Below are 24,743 nucleotides of genomic sequence, written 5' to 3'. Positions count from 1 at the left end.
TGTGACTCAGCAATAAAACATCTACAGTCGTTCACCAATCTTATCTCTTTGAAGTAATGTGCTATGAGTTTTTAAAGCAGATTGAGTTTAACCAGCAAGATTATACAACTCTTATTGTCTTCAGGCAAATACTGTAGATTAACAGAAGCTCAGATAAGAGACAAGTGTCATCTTTTGATGGAATTTAAGTTGAGAAATCAGTGATTTGGCTTTTGTAAGAAAAAATAAAGAATTGTTTTCTCGACTTTTTGGTCTGAGTGCTTTTGGCTTCCTCACGCTGTAACGTTGCCCAGCTCAGAACTTCTCTCTCAGCTTGCCCAAGAGTGCCGTCTCTGCCAATATAAAATGCTCTGGGTAATAGAAGTAATGGAGGAAGTAGGGCAATACCCACTCTGCACTCAAACTGAATATGAATGCTTTAAAAGCTTGGAAGGAGCATTAGTTTGATTTCTTTGGCAAAAACAACTTCAGGATGCTGACTCTCCAGTCTGATTGATACATGTTTCTTTAAAACCGTAGTGGGAATAATCTTTTTATGTTGAGCCCAGTAGAGCCAACACAATCGAGCTGAAGTGGTTTTACCCCGACAGGAAAGTCTGATCTGAAGAAATGATTTGGTCTTTGAGTCAGGGAGGAGGGAATGTAAAACCGGCCAACTTATGTTTGTGCTTGTGAATTTGAATGTGTGTCCTTTACAACTATGAAGGTCCTTGAATGTGAGGAGAAAGCCCTTTTCCTCAGCTTACATGACCTAACATGACGTGATGTGTATCATGTACACTGTGCGTTGCTTCGTTTTAAAATGTTTCGCTCTAGTCTCCTATAAACCCCACGTGCTGCGGTCGTACCAACGCCACATGGTTTCATTTTCAGTTTTTAATAATGGTCACACCTTTTCAACATCCTCTGTGCTGTTCACTCCCTAAAGTCATTACCTTCTGTTATTAGAAAACACAGGTGTTACACCTCTTTCGTCGCCGGAAGACAAAAATAGATTTGTACCGATCTCTGCTAACACGCATATCTCAGTGTGCTTATTCTTCTCTTTTGAATTATTGAGCTTTTCTACAAGAATATGCCTCAAGGAGCTGCCACACCAAGCTAGAGAAGAAACACATAGACATGATTCAGAATGCCAAATAATTACTCATCGTTATACTACAAATGATTAAATACCACAAACAGCCTTCTGATATCAGCATATGTCATAGTTTCTGATAAGGAAGAGAAGAACTAGTTGTCTCTTTCCTGAAGTACTTTGAACTGTACTGAATGGTAGTGTGGAATCAACCGGGACCGTCACTACCTCTTCTTATCAGGTATTCTTCAGAAAAATGACTTGTACTTATTTTTGATAACCTCCTGATCCCTAATATTCATAGTGCCCCCTTTGAATCTATAATCTTTTAGCTTCAACATTTGAATTAAACATACTCCTTCCTAGCCTAATCAAGCACTTTCATTTTGTGACTGGAATAATTGAAAAACCTTATGCGTCTGGTTTTGCGTACATTTTTCCACCATTAAAGAACTATTAAAGTGATGAAGGATAACTAACTCAGTTAACTGTCAACACCTGCTGGCTCCACGAGCCCAAAACGTATCTCTGTCTCAATGGAGATTCTGTCGGGAGAGATGACAACCCCCCCCCCCCTTTTTCTCAGCTGGCCGGCAGATTTCTTCGTCCGTCCAGTGATCACTTCATCCCCCCCGTCTGCCGGAAAGCCCCACAAGACCCCCAGGTCCCACAGGGATCGTAGGCCTGCTTCTTTTGGAGTGGAAAACATTGGTCCTGGAGTTAAGAGGCCTTTGTAAAAATATTACAATCTTTTCCCAGACGTGAACCAAAAACCCAGCGAGTGAGCAGTACTGCACATTTCAACTAATTATGATTCAGATGCTGACACTGAGAAAAAAGTACCCGCAGAATTTCTCATAGTCCTAAGGGTGTGAATGCTTATTCAGTTTTCTGGGGATTGTTGTTCTACCTTAACCAACCTAAAACAGATAAGTCCTAATATGTTCCACAAGGAATGAATGACTTAGTTAAGTTAAGTTAAGATAAGTCTATAGATTCTCTGTATTTTTTTTTGTTACTGTTAGGAGACAATTTACCTACATTTTCTTTTTTAATTAAAGGTGGGGTAGGTAAGTTTGAGAACCCGGCTCGAGTGCGCTAGAATTTGAAAATACACAACCGGAAAAAATCGGCCACTTCCTTACATCCCGGGGCCGGGCCGGCTAAAATGATTGGTTGTGCTTTTTACAGTACTACGGCTTCCACAGATTACATTTTTTTATGGATTTTTTTGTCAAAGCACTTAAGATATTCATTGCTATCGGGATGTTAAGAGCATCCCATGGAATATAACAAAATATAGTATATTTATTAACTCTGTGCGGTCTTCATCTAAAAGCCCAAATAAAATATTAAAGGGTGTAAATGTAAATTCAATATTTGCCGCCAAATAATTTGCAAAACATTATGATTTGTGGAAACATTTTCATTATTAAGATTTTATTTTATTTTAACCTCTTTTCCTTTCTCTTTCTTGATCCTCCTTAGCAACCGTCATTACAGTCCTTGACAGCGGTCTGTTCTACTGGATTTACAGCGTGTCACATGTTCTGAATTGACCAATCAGAACTTTATTTAGCCTCCGTATTGTTTATGGTTGAATGTGGGCCGCAAAACATTTTGTGATTCTTCAGTGGGCCCTGAGTTGAAAAAGGTTGGGAACCGCTGGACATTGATAAGCAGCATATTTAAATACCCTAAATGATGATCAGAATCGTTGCCATTTATTTTTCCGTGTCTTGACTAATTGTTTCGGCTTGATTATCAAATTGAAAGTACGAGTATGGGAATGAAAATCCAGACTGTCGATTTACTACATTTCTTCTTGCCTAACTGCTTTGGTTATAGAGCATGAGCTATGCAAATAAGCTTCTTACATCTCCTTTAACTAACGACCAGGTGCCAATAAATGGTCTTAGTGTCAGGCTCATTCATTTGCATTTCTTGCTGAGTGCTATTTACCTATGTTCTCGACACAATCTGCCTGTTGTTTTTGGGTTTCTGCTCTATAAATAAGATCCTGTGGGTGACGTGAGTTCCTCTCTCAGCCCCTGTGTTTATGTCTGTATTTACATGTAAATGTGCAATACTGTGGCTGTTTGTGTGAGTATTTCTGTTTGTGGTTGTGCTCTGTGTGTCACCGTCCTCGCTGTCATCTGCTCACCAAGACCCTATGGGAGACTAGCTTTCTTTTGTCTTCTATTTCTCGTGAGCTTGAGTTATAACAGTGTTGCATTTTTGCTTCTCTTTTAAAACAAACCTCTGATAAACAAAGAGGTCTCTGTGCAGATCAAACCAGTATCGCCGGCTTTGAGCCCAAAAATGACCTCACCTACGGATTTGGATTTTTTTTTTCATCCATCCTTTTAACAGGTCCACAAAAATGTCCAGACAGAGCTATGTAATCTGTTCGGTTAGATGTAATCTCAGATTACAGATTAGGGTAGAGCCCAAAATGTTGACGCTGGATAACTCTCACACACTGTAAAAGGAAGGTTTTATTCACCACATTCGGTGTAATGTAGGTAGTTTACCTCAGTGTCTGTTTCTAAACAGTCATGTGTTTGTCAGTAACCTGTGTGTGCATGCAGAGAGGAACTGATACTGTGAGACAAGAGGAAATTGTGGGTGAAAGAAACTTACATGTTGCTTCCTCCCAGAGCTGGATGTCACCAGGCTAATCTGCCCACAGTAATTACAGAGCTCTAACAGTGGGGGGGATAAATACGTCTGTGTGTGTGTGTGTGTGAGGGGGTGGCAGTGGCCTGTACAAAAAGTATTGATGTGTTTACAGCATCAACAGAAAAATGACACAAACCATATTTAATGAGAATATCACTGTTGCCACATCCTCCATAGAGAAGTGACTCAATGTCTTTTGTCCATACACGATCTTAGTGCTGCGTGTAGATGGGTTGGTTCGGAGGTTAATCAGCTGATTTCTAGCCATGAAGCGCCAACCCCCATCACATGGACGTAACACAAGTGTCGTACCTCTGCAGTGGACTGACTTTGATCTGATAGTTCCTGTGTATGTCGACCACAGCCCGATTCTTCTGGTTGCTCGTTTCCACTATTAGCTCATCATTCTGACTAAAGCGTGGTTAGTGCTCGCCGCAGTCTCCCCGGCGCGAGGGTGCACAAGGCAAAAGTGACGTTATAACGTATTGTGTGTAAAGTGCAAGGCTCTGCAAGCTTTTGAGACGCTTGGTGACGCACCGCTGAAGTTTAAGAACAAGGTTTACTCTGCTCGCTTTTCAGAAATGACTGCCACAATAACTTACTGCTGAAAGAAGTGAAATTAACTTTCACTATTTAATACGTCTCAGGAAAAAACTGCCAATTAGTTTTTTAAGGCTTCAGAAAGCAACAATCTTAAAATCTACATTTAAGTAAAAATGTTGTCAGCCGAATCAAATTGTTAACGGGGTATTCAACCTTTCAACCTTCATTTCATTTCAATTTTATTTGCAAAAATGTGCCTTATATATAATGTAAACATGGCGGTAGCACTAATTGACTTCTTACTTCTTCACAAAATGTTTTCTTTGTACGCCACCTGCCTTTTCAGAGAGAACTGCAATGGACAACGCCTTGACCTTAAATTCCTTTTTCTATACTCCTGGCTTGTAGAGTGTGAACAAGCTTCATCAGAGGAAACATTAGCCCCGACTGTTTTCATCATCTGGGCCCTGGGTAGCTGGCAGAAACATGTTTTCATCCTGCCATATTCATCTACTACCCAGGATGCTTTCTTTAAACTTCAAATACAACTGAAGGCACTTTCATTCTTACTTTGTCAAACTGCCAGAGGGTTTTTCATTAAGTAGAAGTGATCTGACCACAAAACAGATGGAAAACGTTGGCACTAAAAGAGCTTCACTGGGCCTTTCAGGAAGAGGAGCATTTTGTAAATTGAAAATTGTTTCCACTAGCCAAGTAATATCAGTTAAGTAAAAGGTGCGTCGCTGTGTAAAAGTAGCAGCAGCAGGTGGTTCTCTGATGAAGGAATTGCCGCAGAGCACACCGGCTTTGTTGTTGGAGTTTTATGTAGACGTCTAAGCAAAGTGCTGTTTGCCGATAGTGGCAGCTTGAATTAAACTCTTTCTAACTCTCATAATAACGTTACCCATTGAATGCAGTCTTGCATAATGCTTAAGGTGCTTCAGGTGAGGATTTGTCCCAGTTTATCTGAGTTCATTGTATTGTCCCCCCCCCACACAGCATGTGCTTATAATCACACCCTGAGCATTTCATTCCCAGCGCTCTCTGACTGCGCGGTGTTTATTACTCATCATTCATTCACCATTGATGTGGCATTAGTGCTACTCTTAACATTTGTTTGAGGAGGCCAATTATTAAGTCTATTGTTAATAATGACCCTGAAAAATACATTTCAAGTGATTCAGATACAGTCAGTCAATCAGATGATTCAACATATCAGCAGCTTGGAAAGAACCCATGGAAAGGACTATCACGATATGAAGTGGCCTTGAAGTACTCCTGCATTTGGACTGCTCATATCTTTCTTGGATTCATTTCACATAAGCCACAATTCTGAGTGTAATGCACGACTAATACTACAGACCAATCAGCACCAGTTTACTCGATCTCCGTAAATCTGGAAAATGAATCTTTCAAAGGCAAAGTTTTCTCTTTTTAGAACAAACATCAAGCTGCATATAAACTTAAATCACACCATGACGAGGATAGCTGTAATTCATTTTAGATTCGAACCAGAGTTTGTCATTTGAAGAAACATTATGATATGTATGTGATGGCTTTAACCATAATGCAGTGCACACTGTTGCACAAACTAGGGATGTCCCGATCACCTTTTTTTGCTTCCGATCATTTCATTTTGACAATCTGCCGATACCGATTTTTCCCGATCCGACCTTTATGCAATGCATTAAGAGAAAAAAAAGGTGTTCTTTCCACCACGCGGAACCTCTGCCTTGCAAACATTGCATCTGGTTGTTACACTGCCTTTGGCTTTCAATTTTATAGTACTTCCAAACTCCTGACATTTTTTCTCTGTCCCGACTCCCGAGTCACCAGCCTCTTGTTAGCTTACTGCTACTATTGGACACTGCGCCCTGCCCACTCTGTTGCCAGATTTGAGAGAAATAAGCAACCAGGTCTATGAAAACAAGCCCAAAAAAAGCAACACATACATGATGTTGTGTAATTTTAAACCAAAACTAAGGCCTCAGGATGACTTTAAGATGTGAACATGGTCATTTTTGTTTTGTAACATTAAATAAAATAATAAAAAATATTTTATAAAAAAATAATAATAATTCACGTGATCAGATCGGGACATCTCTAGCACAAACACAAAAGGCTCTTATGTGCCAGTGCAGATTACAAACTAAAGTGGTTCACTAATGCCGGGATGCACAACTTCTACAGTAAAATCCCTTCATGTCAGAACGTGGCTCGCTGTTATTATTGGTTTAAGTGGGAATGCTGTTTATGTGTGTGTGTATCCCCTCTGTGACCCTGTGTGTCAGCTGTGAGAGGATCAGCCCTCCGTCTGACTCGACCTGAGGTCAGAGGTCAACAGCAGCAGTTTAAAGGAAAAGTCGACTTCACTTGAATGAGCTCTTCAGTATTGGCCTGTTTACACACAGACGAACTGTAAAACCCCTAGATGACAGGAGGGAGGATTATGACAGTCGCTTAAAGATGACCTCAGTCACTGGATCATTCATACGTCTAAAGCCCTATTAGCACTAACCACGTCTCTGATCTTAATCCTATGCACATGGCCCAGTACCTCAATTATCTACCATATTTCACTGACACAGGAATTATTTGATTATTTCAGTCCCGTGTGAATCAGCATCTCAGGGATTTGTGGTTGAATGTGTAATATCTTTGCAAGGTGTTTTGTTTTCTCGCCTTTCCAAATTCTGGAGGCTCATCTCTCTACACAGCATGAAAACCTGTCTCTACTGTAACTTTTATGAATATGTCAATGATATGCATGGCCGACAACACACATCCTGGTTTGACACACTGACACACATCTCACAGAGAAGGCCTGTGATACAGCTCTGCTCCTGTCAGCATTCGTTGCTCTGTGTACTGTAGCACCCCTTAACCTGCACCAGCTGTGCACACACACCAATACATTCGCTTCCTGCACCTCAGGGGAGCTTTTGGCCAATGGGCTCGCTCTCCTGGCCAGTTGGCCCTCGCCGTTAGCACCGTGTTCTCCAATCAGCACATTCCTCTTTCTCTAGACAGCACATGGAGACGATTTTTTGGCAGCGCACACAGGGTGGGGTAACGCTCATATCCTGTCCCCTGACCTCAGATTACACGCACGCACGCATGCACGCACGCACGCACGCACACACACACACACACACACACACACACACACACACAGTCACTTTACTGTTTTGCTCATGCTCGCACTCAAAACACCACATTCTTGCTCTCAAAACACACAGCTTTCCCTCTGTCTTAAAGCAGCTGCTCTCTTTCAGTGCAGACCCTCGCTGTCTCTACCCACTGACAGCCACAGAGCCGCTGTGGTCGTGCCAGTCTTCGCCCGTTGTTATGCCTTCACCCTAATACAGACTCTGCTCTGTCTGCGTTAATGACCCTCCATCTTTCCATGCCTCCCTTCCTCCCTGCGGGCACCACTTGGACACCAGCACTGGGCTGGACAGAACCCAGTCTCCAACAACAATGACGTTCCAGTCCACGACAATCAATTTGCTGCTGATTGCTGCGCTTCCATGTCTGTCTGAGTGTTTATCTCCACATTAACAAGCCTGTAGCGTCCAGACGTGGAAGAAGCACTCAGATCCTTCGCTTAAGACGAAGTGACCATACAAAAAGTGTAGGAATAATCTGTTACAAGAAAAAGTCCAGCACTCAAAATCTTTTATCAATCCCAATTAAAAGTGCAACATTTTAAGCATGAAAATATATTTACATTTCCAAAAGTGTAGGCCACATCATTATGTAAACGGCTCATTTCGAGATAATGATGAATTAATGTGTTGGTAAAAGTACATACTGCTGGGTTGCTTGACTTGTACTATTAAGTAACATCATAAATAATTCGTTTTTGATTTATATTTTGAATCTGCAAAGTAACTTATAGCTTAAATTGGAAGATAAATGTATTGAAGCAAAAAGGACACAATTGGCTTACAAAATCGAGTCGCGTAGAAGTATATCGATGCATAAAATACTCAAGTAAAGTAAATATACTTAGTTATACTCATCACTGGTATCGCGCCAAACAAAAAGAGAATCGACTGTAACACATTACTGCTCTGTCTTTCATCACAAGTCCATTTCAGGCCAGTGTGTGCACCCAGGCATGAAATCACTGCCCCCCCCCCCCCCCCCCATTCAAATCTTTCTTACGCCGCAGAGAAAGACAAAGCACTCCACACTCAATCACACACCCACTCCCTCTTAAACTCCGACTTTGTTCCGCTGTTCTCCGTCCCTCTACTCCCTCTTTCTCCCCCCGTTCCTTGTGATTTCTCAGTGTTGTGAAACCTCACTTCCCTGCTTGGGAAAGGATCAGGAATAAAAGTATACAAATCCACAAACTCAACCCTTTGGGGAGCTTTCTTCTTAATTCAGTGGTTTTTCTGGCAAAACAGCGGAGTGTGTGAAAGCTTAAAGACACACAGAAACTGAGTCACACTCGGGACTCCCCACCCTGTGTCGGTTTAACCAGCCCACCTCCCTCCAATCTGCTGCTGAACTCTGTCTCCCCTGATCTCTCTCTCTCTCCTCATTTTCTCTCTACACACACACACACACACACACACACACACACACACACACACACACACACACACACACACACACACACACACACACACACACACACACACACACACACACACACACACACACACACACACACACACACACACACACACACACACACACACACACATCTTCCCACTCAAATCTGCCAGTGCCTCCTGCCATGTGTTTATCACCTCACCCCCTACAACCTCCCCCTGTCAGTCGGCTGGACGAGGGTTTCCGAGTTGTCACAGTGTGGAGGAGGGATTGAGGCTAAGCAGTCTGTTGGCACTATTGCACTTGACATAGCATTCGGTGTTATCACTGGACACGGCAGAGGGGAATAACAGAGAGTTTGCAGTACTGGGATTGTTTGTGTGTACAAGGGGAGTGTGTATGTATGTAAGTGGACTGTAAAGGGTGTGCCCTGCATGCTTGTTTGCTGCGCTGTGTGTTTTGGGGGTCCCAGTTAAACGGACTTTGCCTCTTTTGCTCTCCGACAAACTTTGTTAGCGGCCTGTGAGAGTCCGGCCAGTCCAAGGCCAAGGGGAAGGGCTGGGTGTACAGTGGGGAAAAAGAAGGGGGACTGGGACGGGGGAGATAAACTGTTGAGTCCCACTGAAATGGCTTCCTTTTTGCTCTGCTAACTATCCCTTCTTCCCGATAGCCTTCAGTGTTGCCATTGTTCCTGCCACGCTCGGTTATCTTTGGGTTTCAAATCATATTTGGGTTTCGTAGCCTGGAGGAGGCTTTTGTACACTCATCATGTTTATTCCCCGGGGCTAATGTAAGGCCAAACAATGGCGCTATCTCCTTACCTCGTTGTAAATGGACTGAGCCGTCAACATTTAGAGTTCAGTAGATTTGTTTTAAAGAGGATTATTATTATGACTCAACCCTGTGTGTGTGTGTGTGTGTGTGTGTGTGTGTGTGTGTGTGTGTGTGTGTGTGTGTGTGTGTGTGTGTGTGTGTGTGTGTGTGTGTGTGTGTGTGTGTGTGTGTGTGTGTGTGTGTGTGTGTGTGTGTGTGTGTGTGTGTGTGTGTGTGTGTGTGTGTGTGTGTGTGTGTGTGTGTGTGTGTGTACATCTGGCTCATCTGTGTGTGTGTGGTAATTATGACTAACCTAACGGTGTGGTGTCGCTGTCCTCTCTTCTAGGTGACATCACACAGAAGGGATATGAGAAGAAGAAATCCAAGCTGATGGCCTCCTGCATCCCACACATGCCGAGTAAGACAAACTCTTCTTCTGCTCTTGCTTTTCCTTATTTCACTTCTTACCTTTCTCTATTTCTTTCTTTCTTTACTTGAGTTGTTACCTCCTCTTCCAGCATTGTTGGTGCTAGTCACTCTGGCATGGGGAAACTTAAAGTAATTTCTTCAAATCTTGACTTAAGTATGCTTGATGTTTCATCTACGCAAAGATTCTTCTTCACCATCTGTACAGGGAACTAACAATAAAATAAAATATATATATATCTTCTTCAGCTCAATAAAAAGTAGCTTCACTGAGTATACAGTGTGATTGTAATTCTCTTTGTCCAAGTTGTCAAAGAGAATTTCTGGCTTTTTGTGGCCCTCTAGTGGCCAACATGCAAATTACACAATGATAACAAAGCATACAGTAACAACTTCTCTTATATCTGCACAGCTGTAGAACATCTCCAGAATAAAGTCACAGAATGAGTTAACCTTTCAACACACTTTGCTTCACACTTTACTATCAGAAGTAGGGGAGTACCAGAGTTTCACTGTACTACAGTCACCTCTGTTCTCGCTGGTAAGATGATCTGTTCACTTTTCTCGGTCAGCTGACTCACATGAGGGTGTGGTGTTTCCTCAGGAAGAAATGCACCACATTAGCATCGGCATGAAGAAATCCTTCTCGCGGAGTCACTGTAAACTCATTTAAAAAGATAGGAACATTTCACTTCCTTTCAACCTAGTTTAACCTTGGCCTGTTTGGGCTTGCGCTACCACATGACACATGTGACGTGATTACGCACACAGAGAATTGAAAAGCACTGCCGGAATCTAAATCTCATATGGATCATTTCTATATTTAGTTCTTGAATTACATTCCCATGGTTGTTAGAGGGTTCTGCTTTGTAATGGGCAGCTTGCCCTGAATGTCAAAGCTGGTTTGAAACTCCAGAGGTCACCGCCTGCTCCGGCACTCGTCCCATTGGGCCTCCTTATCCCTCTGAACCATCATCTGCACCGGGACTCTGGGAGGAGTTTACTAAAAATATATTTAGCTTGAATCTAGCCTAGTTTTATGTACTGCGTTAACAGTACAAGTCACATCAGTTGAGTACATGTCCCTAATTCACTTCATGCTCAGAGGCTCTGTAGTCAGGCTACATTTAGAGAGCATAATATAATATTAATGCCTACATATAAGCGTTATGGCATTATGTAAAGCAGGAAGCCTTATGTTTGTTTGTTTGTTTATTAATGTTGCCCTACATGTGTTTGACTTACCCGCTGTGTCCTGCAGATGTGGATCTGTCTCTGCCAGATGTACAGCTTACCCCAGGCCACAGTGCTGACCCCAGCCCCAGCCCAGAGGCCCCGGGCCCCTCCACATCTTCAGCCGCCAGACACCACCGTGCACACCGCAGTGGAGGGGCCAGGGACGACCGCTACAGATCAGGTACACAGCATACACACAGAGATACTTTAAAGAGTCATTAAACACAAGAATTAAGCAGCCTTAACAAGCGTGGCAACCCTCTATGTTTTATTCCTCTGATTCTGAATACTTCACTTGTTTCTCTCTCCGTTATCTTGGCTGTTTATGTAGACATCCACACGGAGGCTGTGCAGGCAGCCCTGGCCAAACACAAGGAGGAGAAGATGGCGCTACCCATGCCGACCAAGAGACGCTCAGCCTTTGTCCAGTCTCCCATAGAGAACTGCACACCTCCAGGTAAAAACTAGATCCACACACTGAATAGTAGTCTCTGGATCAAGACCCTGTGGCTACATCCACACTGATAGGATTTAAACAAAAAAATAAACACAACATTTAAAACGTTTATGCCTAGTGTTGACACTACTCTGGGGATTTTAAGCTGTTCAATTAATTGAATCAATCTACTCCTTCCTTCATGTGCAGGATGTCATATTTTATTTGAGCAATGTGTGTTTAGTTTTTATGCGTGTTAATATTAACAGAGATTATTTATGAAATGGTGCTTAGCGCTTGTTTGCACGGTGATCCTTTGTGTTTAATGTGGCTTTAGCCTGTATCCCAGCCTGTGCTTCTCCGTAGCTGACTCCACCTTTTTAAAGAAAGATGTCAAGCCACATTATAGCTGTATATTTTGGGGTAAAATACTTTAAAGACAACCATCTAAATATTCAAGATTTTCTCTTTCCATCAGACACATCCTCTGCATCAGAGGATGATGGCTCACTGCGCAAAAAGGCAGCTCTCAGTGCAGTGCTCGCCCAGAGCCTGCAGAGCCCCGATTACTGGATCAACCGCTCCGTACAAAGCTCCTCCACGTCCTCGTCTGCGTCCTCCACCCTCTCCCATGGAGAGCCCAAGCCCCAGCCACAGCCCCAGCCACAGCCCCAGCCCCAGCCCCAGCCCCAGCCCCAGTCCCAGTCCCAGTCCCAGTCCCAGTCCCAACCCCAAGCCCAACTTGTTGCTTCCGTGTTGGCCGATGTGCTGGCCCACACTCGCATAGGTACACATAATTAATAAACCTTTAATGTAACAAGATACATAGCAGTGACGGCTAGCTGTTGTTTCCATGTATGACCTCCTCCTTTTGTCTCTCTAGAAAACAGCGTCCCCCCAGATGTGACATCCTCCACTCCCCAGGAGAGGGGGTCCAGGGTGGACCTGCCTCCAGCCGTCAGAGGCATGAGCCGCGGACAGAGCCGCTCCAGCATGATGGATACTGCTGACGGTAGACTCACACAAGAAAAAGATGTTTACAAATACCTATATGTGGTTTGAATGTTTTAACAAGGGTTAGCATTTCCTCTAATTTGCATAGAAAATATCACAGTAGTTTTCTATTCCCTGAAATGTGTTGAATTTGATATCGGTCATCTGATGATGGATCTTGAGATTGGGAGGTCAAACCATTTGCATGTGCTAATCATGGCAGTTGAGTGACGTTCTCTGTTTTGCATTGACCCTATGGTTCACAGCATTGCAGTGACGAAGCTGATTAGAGTGCTTTCAAATCAATAAACCATCAGGCCATGTTCACCCAGAATCATCTTCAACATATCCTCATTCCACTGTGTGGTGAACGCCGCTAATCCCAGATATCTGTGTTCTTTCTTTTGGGTCCATTAATCCTGTCCCTGTGTTGACTTTCATTTAAAAAAGGAAAAAGAAAAGGTAATATAAACTAAATCGGGGGAAAGGGTGGGATGCTGAAGAGCCCCAAATCAGCTTGCTTTCCAGCCTGGTGTCTTTCTCTCTGTCTCTATGTTTGTCTCGTGTCTTAGGCTTAGACATAGAGAACCTCCTTGTATATAGTAGATTTTCCTAAATATTGTCCAATCTGTGTCCTACCAATTTCCCTCGACTCCTTCCTGCTGCTGATTCTGATCCCGCCTGCTTGCTAGTGCCATTGTTTCTGCCTGTGTGAGAGTGTGCGATATATGACATTAGCATTTGTGTTACAATAGAATTGCGTGTGTGGGTGTGTCCTTGTGTTATTTTGGTTGATTGTTTCCATGTGTTTGTGACAGTGGCTGTTGTCTTGGTGTTTGTGCAGGCGTGCCTGTCAACAGCAGAGTGTCCACTAAGATCCAGCAGCTGTTGAACACACTCAAACGGCCGAAGAGACCACCACTCAGCGAATTCTTCCTCGATGACTCTGAGGAAATTGTAGAAGGTGAGATAACAAGTGTGCATTCATTTTGTCAACAACAAATGGGTTGAACTGAAATCACCCGAGGAACAAGCCCTCACTTTTCATTCATATATGCACATTAGTGTGTGCATTTCCCCCTTCTTCCTTTTCAAATTCAACATACCAACTTGTAATTGGATTTTGCGTGCTTGACTCTTATACAAAAGCATTCCCCCTTGCGTTACTTCCTCTAGCTTTTAAGTTGGACTTTGAATAGTTTGCAAGACTAAGGTTTTAATCTTCATGTGACTTCATGTGGTTTAACTAAAATTTATACATCGTATTTATTAACATATTTCAGGCATCTGACTAAACCTTTCTAAGAAACCTGCTGACTTCAAGATGAGGAAGTGCTTAGGACTGATTCCCACACCACTTATGCATTATTAATGGACATGAGAAAGAATTGGCTAAAACAATTATGCAATTATTATAAATATAAAAACATTAATAAACCTTTAAGGAATAAATGTCACATGCTGTCGGCTTCTCGTAATCAACTCCTGCCTCTGCTCTCCTCCGGTCCAGTGCCCCAGCCGGACCCCAACACCCCGAAGCCAGAGGGACGCCAAATCATCCCGGTGAAGGGGGAGCCCCTCGGAGTCGTTAGTAACTGGCCCCCCGCCCTGCAGGCTGCCCTGGCCCGCTGGGGGGCCACGCAGGCCAAGAGCCCCGCTCTCACTGCTCTGGACGTCACCGGCAAACCGCTCTACACTGTCACATACGGTCAGCAGCACTCACAGAAACATCTGTACAGCCCAGAGCTAACATTTATGTCATTGTGTCTGCTAAATGTAAATGTGAGATTTATGTCTTGCATATGAGCAATCATTTCTGGCTTGAGCAGATAACAGCTACATGTATGTTTCCTACTGGAGCTGCAGTGGGTTGTGGAGTTGAGCTATCCTTGATCTGTTATACAACACAGATAATAAACGACAAACAGGACGAGCTAAAACCATCAATTGCTCTTTTTATCCACAGGAAAACTATGGAGTCGCAGTCTGAAGCTGGCCTACACACTGCTGAATAAACTGGGCACCAAGACAGAACCTGTCCTACAACCTGGAGATCGGGTAAGAGTCTGTCAGTCTCCTCTCAGTTTGCAAAACGATAAAGGAACACGGAGTAATAACCTTTTCCTGATCCTCAGGTGGCCCTGGTGTATCCCAACAGCGACCCTGGTATGTTTTGGGTGGCTTTCTATGGCTGCCTGTTAGCCGAGGTCATCCCTGTGCCCATTGAGGTCCCACTGTCACGACAGGTAACAACATCAATGTTGTCAAGTGAATTCCTCTGGTTATCACAGAGAAATACCAAATCTGATTTTATTATTGATTATCTTAAGGAGCAGAACCTACTGTATGCACACCTGCAGATCAACAGAGAGGACAAAAAGGCAGAACGTTTGTAGTTGGCTGCATTTAAAATAAAATGTTGCTTCAAGTCATAATAAAGACAAGTTCTAATCAATCACGTATTTGATATAACACCATCATGGCATCATAGGCCAAGCATTTAATCCCTAAGCAATTTATAACATCATATTTTTAAAAGGTGTGTTACATTTTAAGTGAACATAGCCATAATAAAGAAAAGCTTTTATACCAGGATACATGTTTCAAAATATGGGATTTAAGTTTGAGTGTAGAATATGATGACGATGAAGATAATTAGTTGCCTTGATTGTTTGGCACTAAAACCAGATCAATTGTAACTGAGTAGCTATTTTATTTTACAAGACTACAATTCCTGATACATGTATTTGTTTCTTCTTGGTACATATAATGCCTCGTTGCTCATATCACCTTAAATACATATTTATTTATAGACCAATGTTTTGACAGCTACAGTACACAGCATGTGTGTTGTGAGTCTCATGACACTTCCCTCTGTCCACAGGACGCAGGCAGCCAGCAGATCGGCTTCCTGCTGGGCAGCTGTGGGGTCAGTCTGGCTCTGACCAGCGAGGTGTGCCTCAAAGGGCTGCCTAAGTCTCCAAACGGAGAGATCATCCAGTTCAAAGGTCAGTCTGCGCAAATACACTACTTTTAATGCTGCCTCAGTCTGTATCAGTCTTTTTGGGAGCCAGGAATATACAATGTGATATCAAATGTAGGGTCATATTGTTTAAACGGATATATCTGTAATCACTCTGCTTGTTAAGTCTGTTCACCTTTGGCCTTAAAACCAGCAGTTTGCAAAGTGAACACTGTTCATTTAGTCAGGCTTCAATTATACAAACTTTGTTTTTGCTTTCTGTGTTTATATATATATTATTATTTTTTGTTCACCAGGATGGCCAAGGATGAAATGGGTAGTGACGGACACAAAGTATCTGACCAAACCATCCAAAGACTGGCAGCCTCACATCCCCACTGCCAACACCGACACTGCCTACATAGAGGTAACCACAAAACAATTTGGTGATATCAAAAACAAAAATGGTTACATTGCGATCAACTCACAAATGCAACTCAAATATTACCTGCCAATTTTACGGCTCTTTCAGACATACAAATCTATCTATATTTAAAAAGGAATAGAGACAAATAGACAACCTGACAATAAAGGGCCAGTTTTCTCATGTTCATGTTCAAATGCTCTTTGTTTGTGTGTATGTCCCTTCCAGTACAAAGCAAGTAAGGAGGGGACAGTGATGGGAGTTGCTGTGTCGAAGATCTCCATGCTGACCCACTGTCAGGCTCTGACGCAGGCCTGTAACTACTGTGAAGGTCAGAGACTGTTACTTCTCTTACACTCACTAAACATAAACAAATGGTGAATCTTTTACCAAGTTAGCAAGTGATTTCCAAATCCTCACTTGTGTGTCTTTGTGTTTTTTCTCTTAGGGGAGACACTGGTCAATGTGTTGGACTGTAAGAAGGATATGGGCATGTGGCATGGCGTCTTAACGGTAAGATTTAGTGAATATTTTGTACGGTCTGTTGTGCTGTGCACAATGTTACAATGACACTATGTATTTGTTTTTCAGAGTGTGATGAACAGAATCCACACCATCACAGTGCCATATGCTGTCATGAAAGCATGTCCCATGTCCTGGGTGCAGAGAGTCCACCTTCACAAAGGTTCAGCCAATGTCTCTTTTATATTATTATACATTTGTAAAGTTTACATCTTATATTGCTTACGTAATTATATGTTCCGATAAAGGGTATTTTTTTTCAAACTGGCACAGACCTACAACAAGGTCAAAACCCCAATTGTGCAGGAAACTAAAAAATAATATGTGTATCTGCTCTTTGCTTTGTTCCACTCCAAAATATTAAATCCAATAAACAAATAGACATAAACAAAAACGTGACCCCCTTGATTTTAAAGTAGAAACATAATCATGGAGATGACCTACAAGACTACTAAATTGAATAGAATTGGAAAACTTGCAGCTAAAGCCATGGAAACAGTAAATGCAAAATGTGCACATAATTAATAAAACAAATACAGCTTGTAAGTGCCCCATATATGACCTCTTCCTCTTCCTCTCTGTTAGCACGTATTGCCTTGGTGAAATGCCGTGACCTCCACTGGGCCATGATGGCCCACAAGGACCAGAGGGACACCAACCTGTCCTCCATACGTATGCTTATTGTGGCTGATGGAGCGAACCCATGTGAGTCTCAAACATGGTGTCTTTGTAATGTAGAACTACTATGTTATGAACAACATGTATGACTATTTCTATCCTGTTTTGGTCATTTTATTATCCCATTATTTGTCACCAGGGTCCGTTTCGTCGTGTGACGCCTTCCTGAATGTGTTCCAGTCTCATGGTCTGAAGCCAGAGGCAATCTGTCCATGTGCCACGTCTCCTGAGGCCCTCACGGTGGCCATCCGCAGGTAACGCATCTGATACAGGGAGTTCAATGCTACTGCCTAACTAGTTTTGCCTGCAAAGAATAGTTACTTTTGTCCACAAACTTACATTTATTTAAAATAAGCACATTTAGTGATTTTTGAATGTGTTTGTTTTATATTGAAATTACGCACTTTTCTTAGTTAAAATATGTCTAGTTCAAGAATTGTAACATTATTTTTTTTATAATAATAACTGTAATTGATATAGCGCCTTTCATCAACCCAAGGTCTCTTAACAAAGAAACATATAAGGACAAGACATAGAACAGGGCAGAAATGGAAGTGTTACATTGCAGGGGGGGAGAGTGAGTTAATGTTCGAAGGCTTCGTTGAACAGATGAGATTTCAGGGTTGATTTGAAGATGTTCAGAGAAGGGGCGTTACGGATTTCAGCAGGGAGGGAGTTCCAGAGGGTGAGGGGGGCAGCGACACTGAAGGCACGGTCCCTGAAGGTGCGGAGGCGTGAATGGGGAATGGAGAGCAGGCCGGAGTCTGAGGATTGAAGGGTGCGGGACGGGATGTATGGGTGGAGGAGATCTGTGAGGTACTGAGGGAGAGGGCATGGAGGGACTTGTAGGTGAGGAGGAGGAGTTTGTAGGTGATGCAGGACTTGAGCTGGAGCCAGTGGAGGTTGAAGAGAGCAGGGGTGATGTGCTGCCAGGGCTTGGTGCGTGTGAGAACCCTGGCAGCTGAGTTCTGGATGTACTGGAGCCTGTCCAGGGTTTTGCTGGGAACCCCAGACAGGAGTCCGTTGCAATAGTCCAGGCGGGAGCTAATGAAACAGTGAATGAGCTTCTCTGCAACTGAGTTGGAGAGTGATGGCCGGAGTCTGGATATGTTTCTGAGGTGGAAGAATGCCAAGGAGTACATTCACTTAAAGCTCAAACCAAACCCAAGCATGTGGTATTCCTCACTTCTACATAGTTCAAGATGAACAATGCTGCTGCCTCGCTCTCTGAGCCGTTATGATTACCTCACACCGCCCCCTCTCTTTGTGTCTCCCCTGCAGGCCCGGTGCACGAGGCGCTCCGCTGCCAGCCAGGGCCATCCTGTCCATGGGCGGGCTGAGCCACGGGGTGATCAGAGTGAACACAGAGGACAAGAACTCGGCTCTCACTGTGCAGGATGTGGGACACATCATGCCTGGAGGTTAGCCACTAGAGTTGGTTTTAATTGGCTCTGCAGCTGCACCACTTACTTATTCCTTTATCTTTCAGGTAAACATATGTAATCTTGTGACTTGTGTGTGTGTTTCAGCTCTGATGTGCATTGTGAAACCGGACGGGCCTCCTCAGCTTTGCAAGACAGATGAAATAGGAGAAATCGTGATCAACTCTCGGGCCGGAGGCACCATGTACTACGGTCTGCCTGGGGTCACCAAGAACACATTCGAGGTCCGTCAAAGTTCAAAATGAGTGTTTAAAACACTGCCTAAATGACTCATTCCATATCTGGTCTAGTGAGGTGCTGTGGCTTATAAATAAACCTTTGGCCTGAGACAAGAAATAACCTCTTTAAAAAGTAATGTTAACACTTGAGAGTTAACTTCCTGGCTACTTGTACGGGGTGTCCCCATCCTCTTGTTGAGTGTGTGATAGCATGAGCTCCACCCTGCACATAAGCTTGTAAGCAGAAGTGAAATAAGCTGGTTTAGAAATGGTTGGATGGGAAAAGAATCACAGGTTAATATGATCTACTAGATGGAGCCACAGTCATCTTGAAACTGTTGCATTGCATTTATTCCCATATACTCCTTAAGTGTGTTCTTGTCCAGTTTTATATTTATTTAAATATGTAAAAGCAACAAACCACCTCTCAACTATACATTTACCTGCTTTCACAATGATGTTGGAATATATTTGTAATATAATGCCAGGGTGAGATGTAAACTGTTTTTCTCATATGATCTTTGCCACAATACCAGGATAATCACTTCTGCCCATTGTCCGCAGTTTCCTTTCACACATGTAGCAAATAACAGGAGATCTGTCTGAGTAAGAAGAGTTACTTCAGTTTTCTTCCATTTTCACGCCCGCCACAATAGAATCGTTTTCGAAACAGGGAAAAAAAGCAGCTTTATTCAAACACAGGATGTAAAGTTCAAATGGCGTTTACATTATCACATACATCTCCTCTGGGTAATGCTAGGATATTTACAGGGTTCCAATGCATATGATGAAGAGGATTTAGTGTGTGTATGCACTGAACTCCAACTTATTATTCCTCTGTAAATCTGCAGGTGATCCCCGTCAACCAAGCCGGAGCACCCATAGGAGAAATACCTTTCACTCGGACCGGTCTGCTTGGATTTGTTGGACCCGTAAGGCAGAAACATCCAACTTCACTAAAATACTATATAATAATTTCACTGAAAATGTTCCTTGCTGAGTGAAACCGTTTGCTCCACAGGGCAGTCTGGTGTTTGTTGTGGGGAAGTTTGAGGGGCTGCTGATGGTGAGCGGGCGACGCCACAACGCTGACGACCTTGTGGCCACCGCGCTGGCAGTGGAGCCGGTCAAAACTGTTTACAGGGGGAGGTGAGACACGGAGCGCTTCTGTGAGCCAGTGCTCTACAGGGTGCATGGACGCACATTTCTATATCATTTATTGCTAAACAGCCCCTGTACAACCCCCCCGAACGGGTTCATCTCTTTAATATTCTGCAGCCTCTCCATGTGTGCGAGTACTCATTTCTTTTTTCATTCATGCAGGATCGCTGTGTTCTCTGTGACCGTGTTCTATGATGAGAGGATAGTGATTGTGGCAGAGCAGAGGCCGGACGCTAGTGAGGAAGACAGCTTCCAGTGGATGAGTCGAGTCCTGCAGGTAAAATCACATCTGTCATGTCCCCTAGGGTATATTTTCAGATTATATTATGACTTTTTTTCTGTGACAGATTCTTCTTTTCATACTTTTAGTTATTTGTATTTCAAAGTCATGATGGGTACATTTAGAGTACAGCTTTTTGAGGGAAGGAAAAGGGTTTGAACAAAGTCTTTAAAGTTTGGAAAACATTTGGTTTTCTCTTACACCAGGCATATAGCAAAGTAGAGCAAGCAATAACGAATATCAAAACATACAATCAAAGTCAATATGAACAGCTGATTAAATGAACATGTCATTTTCTTCCCAGGCCATCGACAGCATCCACCAGGTGGGCCTGTACTGCCTGGCGCTCGTCCCGGCCAACACCCTCCCAAAGACGCCCCTCGGAGGCATCCACATCTGTGAAACCAAGCAGAACTTCCTGGAGGGAAACCTGCACCCCTGCAACATCCTGCTGTGCCCTCACACTTGCGTGACCAACATGCCCAAGCCCCGGCAGAAACAGCCAGGTAGACCGCCGTAGACCACAGCTACTGATGCTTAATACATAACATAAGACAAACACTCATTTAGTGTTGGAAGCGTTACTTAACACACTCTGATTGACTCTGTTCAGTGGACGTCGGCCCGGCTTCCATGCTGGTCGGTAACTTGGTGGCAGGGAAGCGGATCGCTCAGGCAACCGGCAGAGAGCTGGGCGTGGTGGAGGACCAGGACCTGATCCGAAAGGTACTGTTCACCACACAGACCCAGAACCACACTTTAACCACACTGACACCTGAATATCTATCAGATGATTAATAACAGTTTGTATTTCCCGAAATGTTTACATCAAGTTATATCAATCTACTGTATATCTAAGACTCCAACATTGACACCTGGATGATGAGACAGAAATGTATAAAGAATTTATACTGTTGCTATGCTCATTCAATGTTTATAACATAAGATTAGAGCTTCAGTGACTAGTAAATGAATAATCTATTTTAAAAGTATGTGTTTGTATTAGTCCTAACATAATTGTTAGCTGAATATCTTTCAGCTGTTTGTCAAAAAACAAGACATTTGATAATGTAACCTCTATGAATATCAACTAAGAAAAACATCAGCGTATGCATTTATAAGTTTCAGCCTTAGACAATATATGAAACACTTATTTTCTAATTTGACTGATGTATGAACTGTGAAGGCTCTGAATGTGTTAACCAAGTTAAACCCTGTCACATTTAGGGGAGGATTGATTCTCCTGTCTGATGCTAAATCTCTCTTGTTCTGCCTTTAACTTTGCTTGGGTTGGGCTTTAGCTCTGTATGTGGCCCGTCATGATGGTAAGGCTCTGGCCTTCCCCCCCAACCGTCTTTGCTTCTGCTGCTTCTGTCGGTCAGATGTGCTTTGCAGCCTCGACGGCCTCTCAGCCTGCAGCAGCTTTTGCCCGACGCAGAAATATGACTGTCCAGGCTGGTTCCTTAGCCAGCAGGGGTCCACACACCTCATGTAACATACAGAATAAAACAGACCCTCTGCAATCACCTTTTAAACTAGAGTTTCCAGCAGCCTACTAGTTCCCCCAAACCAAAAGCTCATCAATAAATTGAGGTGTTATTTAGACATCTTTAAAATGTTCCTCCCTAATTATTTTCAATTTGTGTTTCCACTTTAATAGACAACAGCATCGCTTCCAGTTTTCCTCAGAACATACCACTAGCTACAAATGTAGCATCTTATTCCCAACATCATGGGGAATAGCAAGATATATATTCAAACGTAATTCATTCCCAATAATGCTCAAAGTAATCGTGTCCAGAGTCTTTTCCTCTTGCACCACTCTGCGACTAAACTTAGTGCAAACAAAAACGCAATGACTAATAGTTAATAATATAATAATAATAATATTTAAATAGGCATCATTAACACATCTAAAAGTACATTGTCTCATGACTATGAAGAACTGGCAACCTGGCAATCAACATCTACTTCATAATGATAATGTAAAATGGAGACTTTGAGTAGGTAACAATCAACAGTCTCTTAACATTTGTGACCTTTTAAAGATGATGTAATTAAAATATCTTTTAATCACCCCCTAAAATAAAACGGTCAGTGTGCACCTCTGCTGGCAGTGTTCACTGTGATGCTCCATGTGTAGCATAGCCTGATGGACAGGCAGCCGGTCTGCATGATGTGACTCCTGATCAATGTTGACCTGTTGTCTGAGAGAGAGAGAGAGAGAGAGAGAGAGAGAGAGAGAGAGAGAGAGAGAGAGAGAGAGAGAGAGAGAGAGAGAGAGAGAGAGAGAGAGAGAGAGAGAGAGAGAGAGAGAGAGAGAGAGAGAGAGAGAGAGAGAGAGAGAGAGAGAGAGAGAGAGAGAGAGAAAGAGAGAGAGAGAGAGAGAGAGAGAGAGAGAGAGAGAGAGAGAGAGAGAGAGAGAGAGAGAGAGAGAGAGAGAGAGAGAGAGAGAGAGAGAGAGAGAGAGAGAGAGAGAGAGAGAGAGAGAGAGAGAGAGAGAGAGAGAGAGAGAGAGAGAGAGAGAGAGAGAGAGAGAGACACACACACACACACACACACACACACACACACACACACACACCACACACACACACACACACACACACACACACACACACACAACACACACACACACACACACACACACACACACACACACACACACACACACACACACACACACACACACACACACACACACACACACACACACACACAGAGACACAAAGGATGACTTTGGCCAGAGATTTAAACATGACAATGCTGACGCTTATATCTGTTCGTCCAGTGAGTCAATGTGTGAGCTTTATTTGTTACTTTACATGTTGCCTGATGGTCACTTGCCGTCTGCCTTAACGGCCTTCCTTTGCTTTCACGTCTTGTCTTGTTTGATCCCGTGCTCTGGCCAGTTCCTCCGTTTATTGACACTATTTGGTCTTATAATATCCGTGTTTGTGACTGGATTGTTACTTTGCTTGAGAAACATTACAATGTTTTTAAAAAAAATGCTTTTTAAAGTTGGTGTAACCCTGTGTTTAAAAGGTCCATAGCTTGTTAGTGGCTGCAGGTGCAGATGGTCTCAGCATGACCCCTACCGGGCAGAAAAAAGGAAATGGACCTGTTGTGCGCTTGGTTTTCCCTCTGTGTGAGAGGTTCAAACCCTCACAGAATATGTTTTCTCCTCTCAAAGTCTGCTGTTGTCCCTGAGAGCCGTTCTATTTTTGGCTGTTGGTTGGATGATATATGTGGACAAGCTTTTGTTTGTATCCATCTGTTGAACCATGTTTTAAATGGGTTATTATTTGCCATGGATGCAGCTTTTAAGTGTGCAATTTTATGAATGAAGTCAATCCATCATTAATGTTTTTGTGATGACACTCTTTCTTTACCAGCACCAGTTCCTGTCTGATGCTCTGCAATGGAGGGCTCAAACCGACCCAGACCATGTCCTGTATGTGCTGCTCAATGCAAAGGTAGATAAAACACACACTGGAAGTCCATAGTAACACATAAAGGGCATACTTTTCTTTATTTTCTACTGGTAGTATTGGATTTGCATGTTGTTGGGTTTAAGCTAGCTGTACTTCCTCTCTTTCCTCTGTAGGGGGTGGCGGTGTGCACAGCCACTTGTGCTCAGCTGCACAAGAGAGCAGAGAAAATCACAGCTACCCTAATGGAGAGAGGCGGCCTCAACACAGGAGACAATGTGGTGCTGCTTTATCCCCCAGGTACACACTTACTTACTTACTTACTTACTTACTTATATTACTTTTCTGAGTTATGTACTTGCATTATTCCAAATGTTTCCGCCCACTTTCAAACCTAAAGATGTCTTGTCTGTCTGTTCTCTCTGCAGGTATTGACCTGATAGCTGCCTTCTACGGCTGCCTCTATGCGGGGGTCATCCCTGTGACGGTGAGGCCGCCTCACCCACAGAACCTGGCTGCTACCCTCCCCACTGTGCGCATGATCATCGACGTGAGTGTACACCACTGATATTTCTAATTAAAGGCGTTTTAACACAATGTTTTTCAATCAAACATTACCAGAGCATTATAGAGTAATCTCCTTGAATGGAGGATTTGTTGCAGCAATGAATAAACGCCTTTGTTTGTGTGTATGGTGCACCAGGTGAGCAAAGCAGCCTGCATCCTCACCACTCAGCCTCTCATGAGGATCCTCAGGTCCAGGGAGGCTGCTGCCAGCGTCAACGTCAAGACGTGGCCCACTATCATCGATACAGGTGCTGGAGATCTATATGTTCAAATGATAACAGCTAA

At 43.2% G+C, this 24,743-nt stretch overlaps 1 protein-coding gene across 1 annotated transcript in view; it reads left to right on the top strand.

Annotated features, from left to right (window-relative positions):
- Nucleotides 1-24,743, top strand: part of dip2ba (disco-interacting protein 2 homolog Ba) — a 44,226-nt gene that overhangs the window by 12,576 nt on the left and 6,907 nt on the right. The window contains exons 2-28 of the mRNA XM_079678081.1: nucleotides 10,029-10,100; nucleotides 11,370-11,525; nucleotides 11,676-11,801; nucleotides 12,259-12,567; nucleotides 12,664-12,792; nucleotides 13,618-13,737; nucleotides 14,284-14,481; nucleotides 14,740-14,831; nucleotides 14,909-15,019; nucleotides 15,658-15,781; nucleotides 16,053-16,162; nucleotides 16,388-16,490; nucleotides 16,608-16,672; nucleotides 16,751-16,844; nucleotides 17,267-17,386; nucleotides 17,499-17,613; nucleotides 18,641-18,780; nucleotides 18,889-19,025; nucleotides 19,871-19,951; nucleotides 20,041-20,168; nucleotides 20,343-20,457; nucleotides 20,765-20,966; nucleotides 21,074-21,186; nucleotides 23,856-23,936; nucleotides 24,068-24,191; nucleotides 24,320-24,441; nucleotides 24,595-24,706. Coding sequence (XP_079534207.1) covers nucleotides 10,029-10,100; nucleotides 11,370-11,525; nucleotides 11,676-11,801; nucleotides 12,259-12,567; nucleotides 12,664-12,792; nucleotides 13,618-13,737; nucleotides 14,284-14,481; nucleotides 14,740-14,831; nucleotides 14,909-15,019; nucleotides 15,658-15,781; nucleotides 16,053-16,162; nucleotides 16,388-16,490; nucleotides 16,608-16,672; nucleotides 16,751-16,844; nucleotides 17,267-17,386; nucleotides 17,499-17,613; nucleotides 18,641-18,780; nucleotides 18,889-19,025; nucleotides 19,871-19,951; nucleotides 20,041-20,168; nucleotides 20,343-20,457; nucleotides 20,765-20,966; nucleotides 21,074-21,186; nucleotides 23,856-23,936; nucleotides 24,068-24,191; nucleotides 24,320-24,441; nucleotides 24,595-24,706 — 3,399 coding nt within the window. The remainder of the gene's footprint in view (nucleotides 1-10,028; nucleotides 10,101-11,369; nucleotides 11,526-11,675; nucleotides 11,802-12,258; nucleotides 12,568-12,663; nucleotides 12,793-13,617; nucleotides 13,738-14,283; nucleotides 14,482-14,739; nucleotides 14,832-14,908; nucleotides 15,020-15,657; nucleotides 15,782-16,052; nucleotides 16,163-16,387; nucleotides 16,491-16,607; nucleotides 16,673-16,750; nucleotides 16,845-17,266; nucleotides 17,387-17,498; nucleotides 17,614-18,640; nucleotides 18,781-18,888; nucleotides 19,026-19,870; nucleotides 19,952-20,040; nucleotides 20,169-20,342; nucleotides 20,458-20,764; nucleotides 20,967-21,073; nucleotides 21,187-23,855; nucleotides 23,937-24,067; nucleotides 24,192-24,319; nucleotides 24,442-24,594; nucleotides 24,707-24,743) is intronic.

Source organism: Notothenia rossii (assembly GCF_949606895.1).
Source record: "Notothenia rossii genome assembly, chromosome: 4".
Lineage (NCBI taxonomy): Eukaryota > Metazoa > Chordata > Actinopteri > Perciformes > Nototheniidae > Notothenia > Notothenia rossii.
Note: the sequence above shows the minus strand (reverse complement) of the source record. Positions and strands in the feature narration are given on the sequence as shown.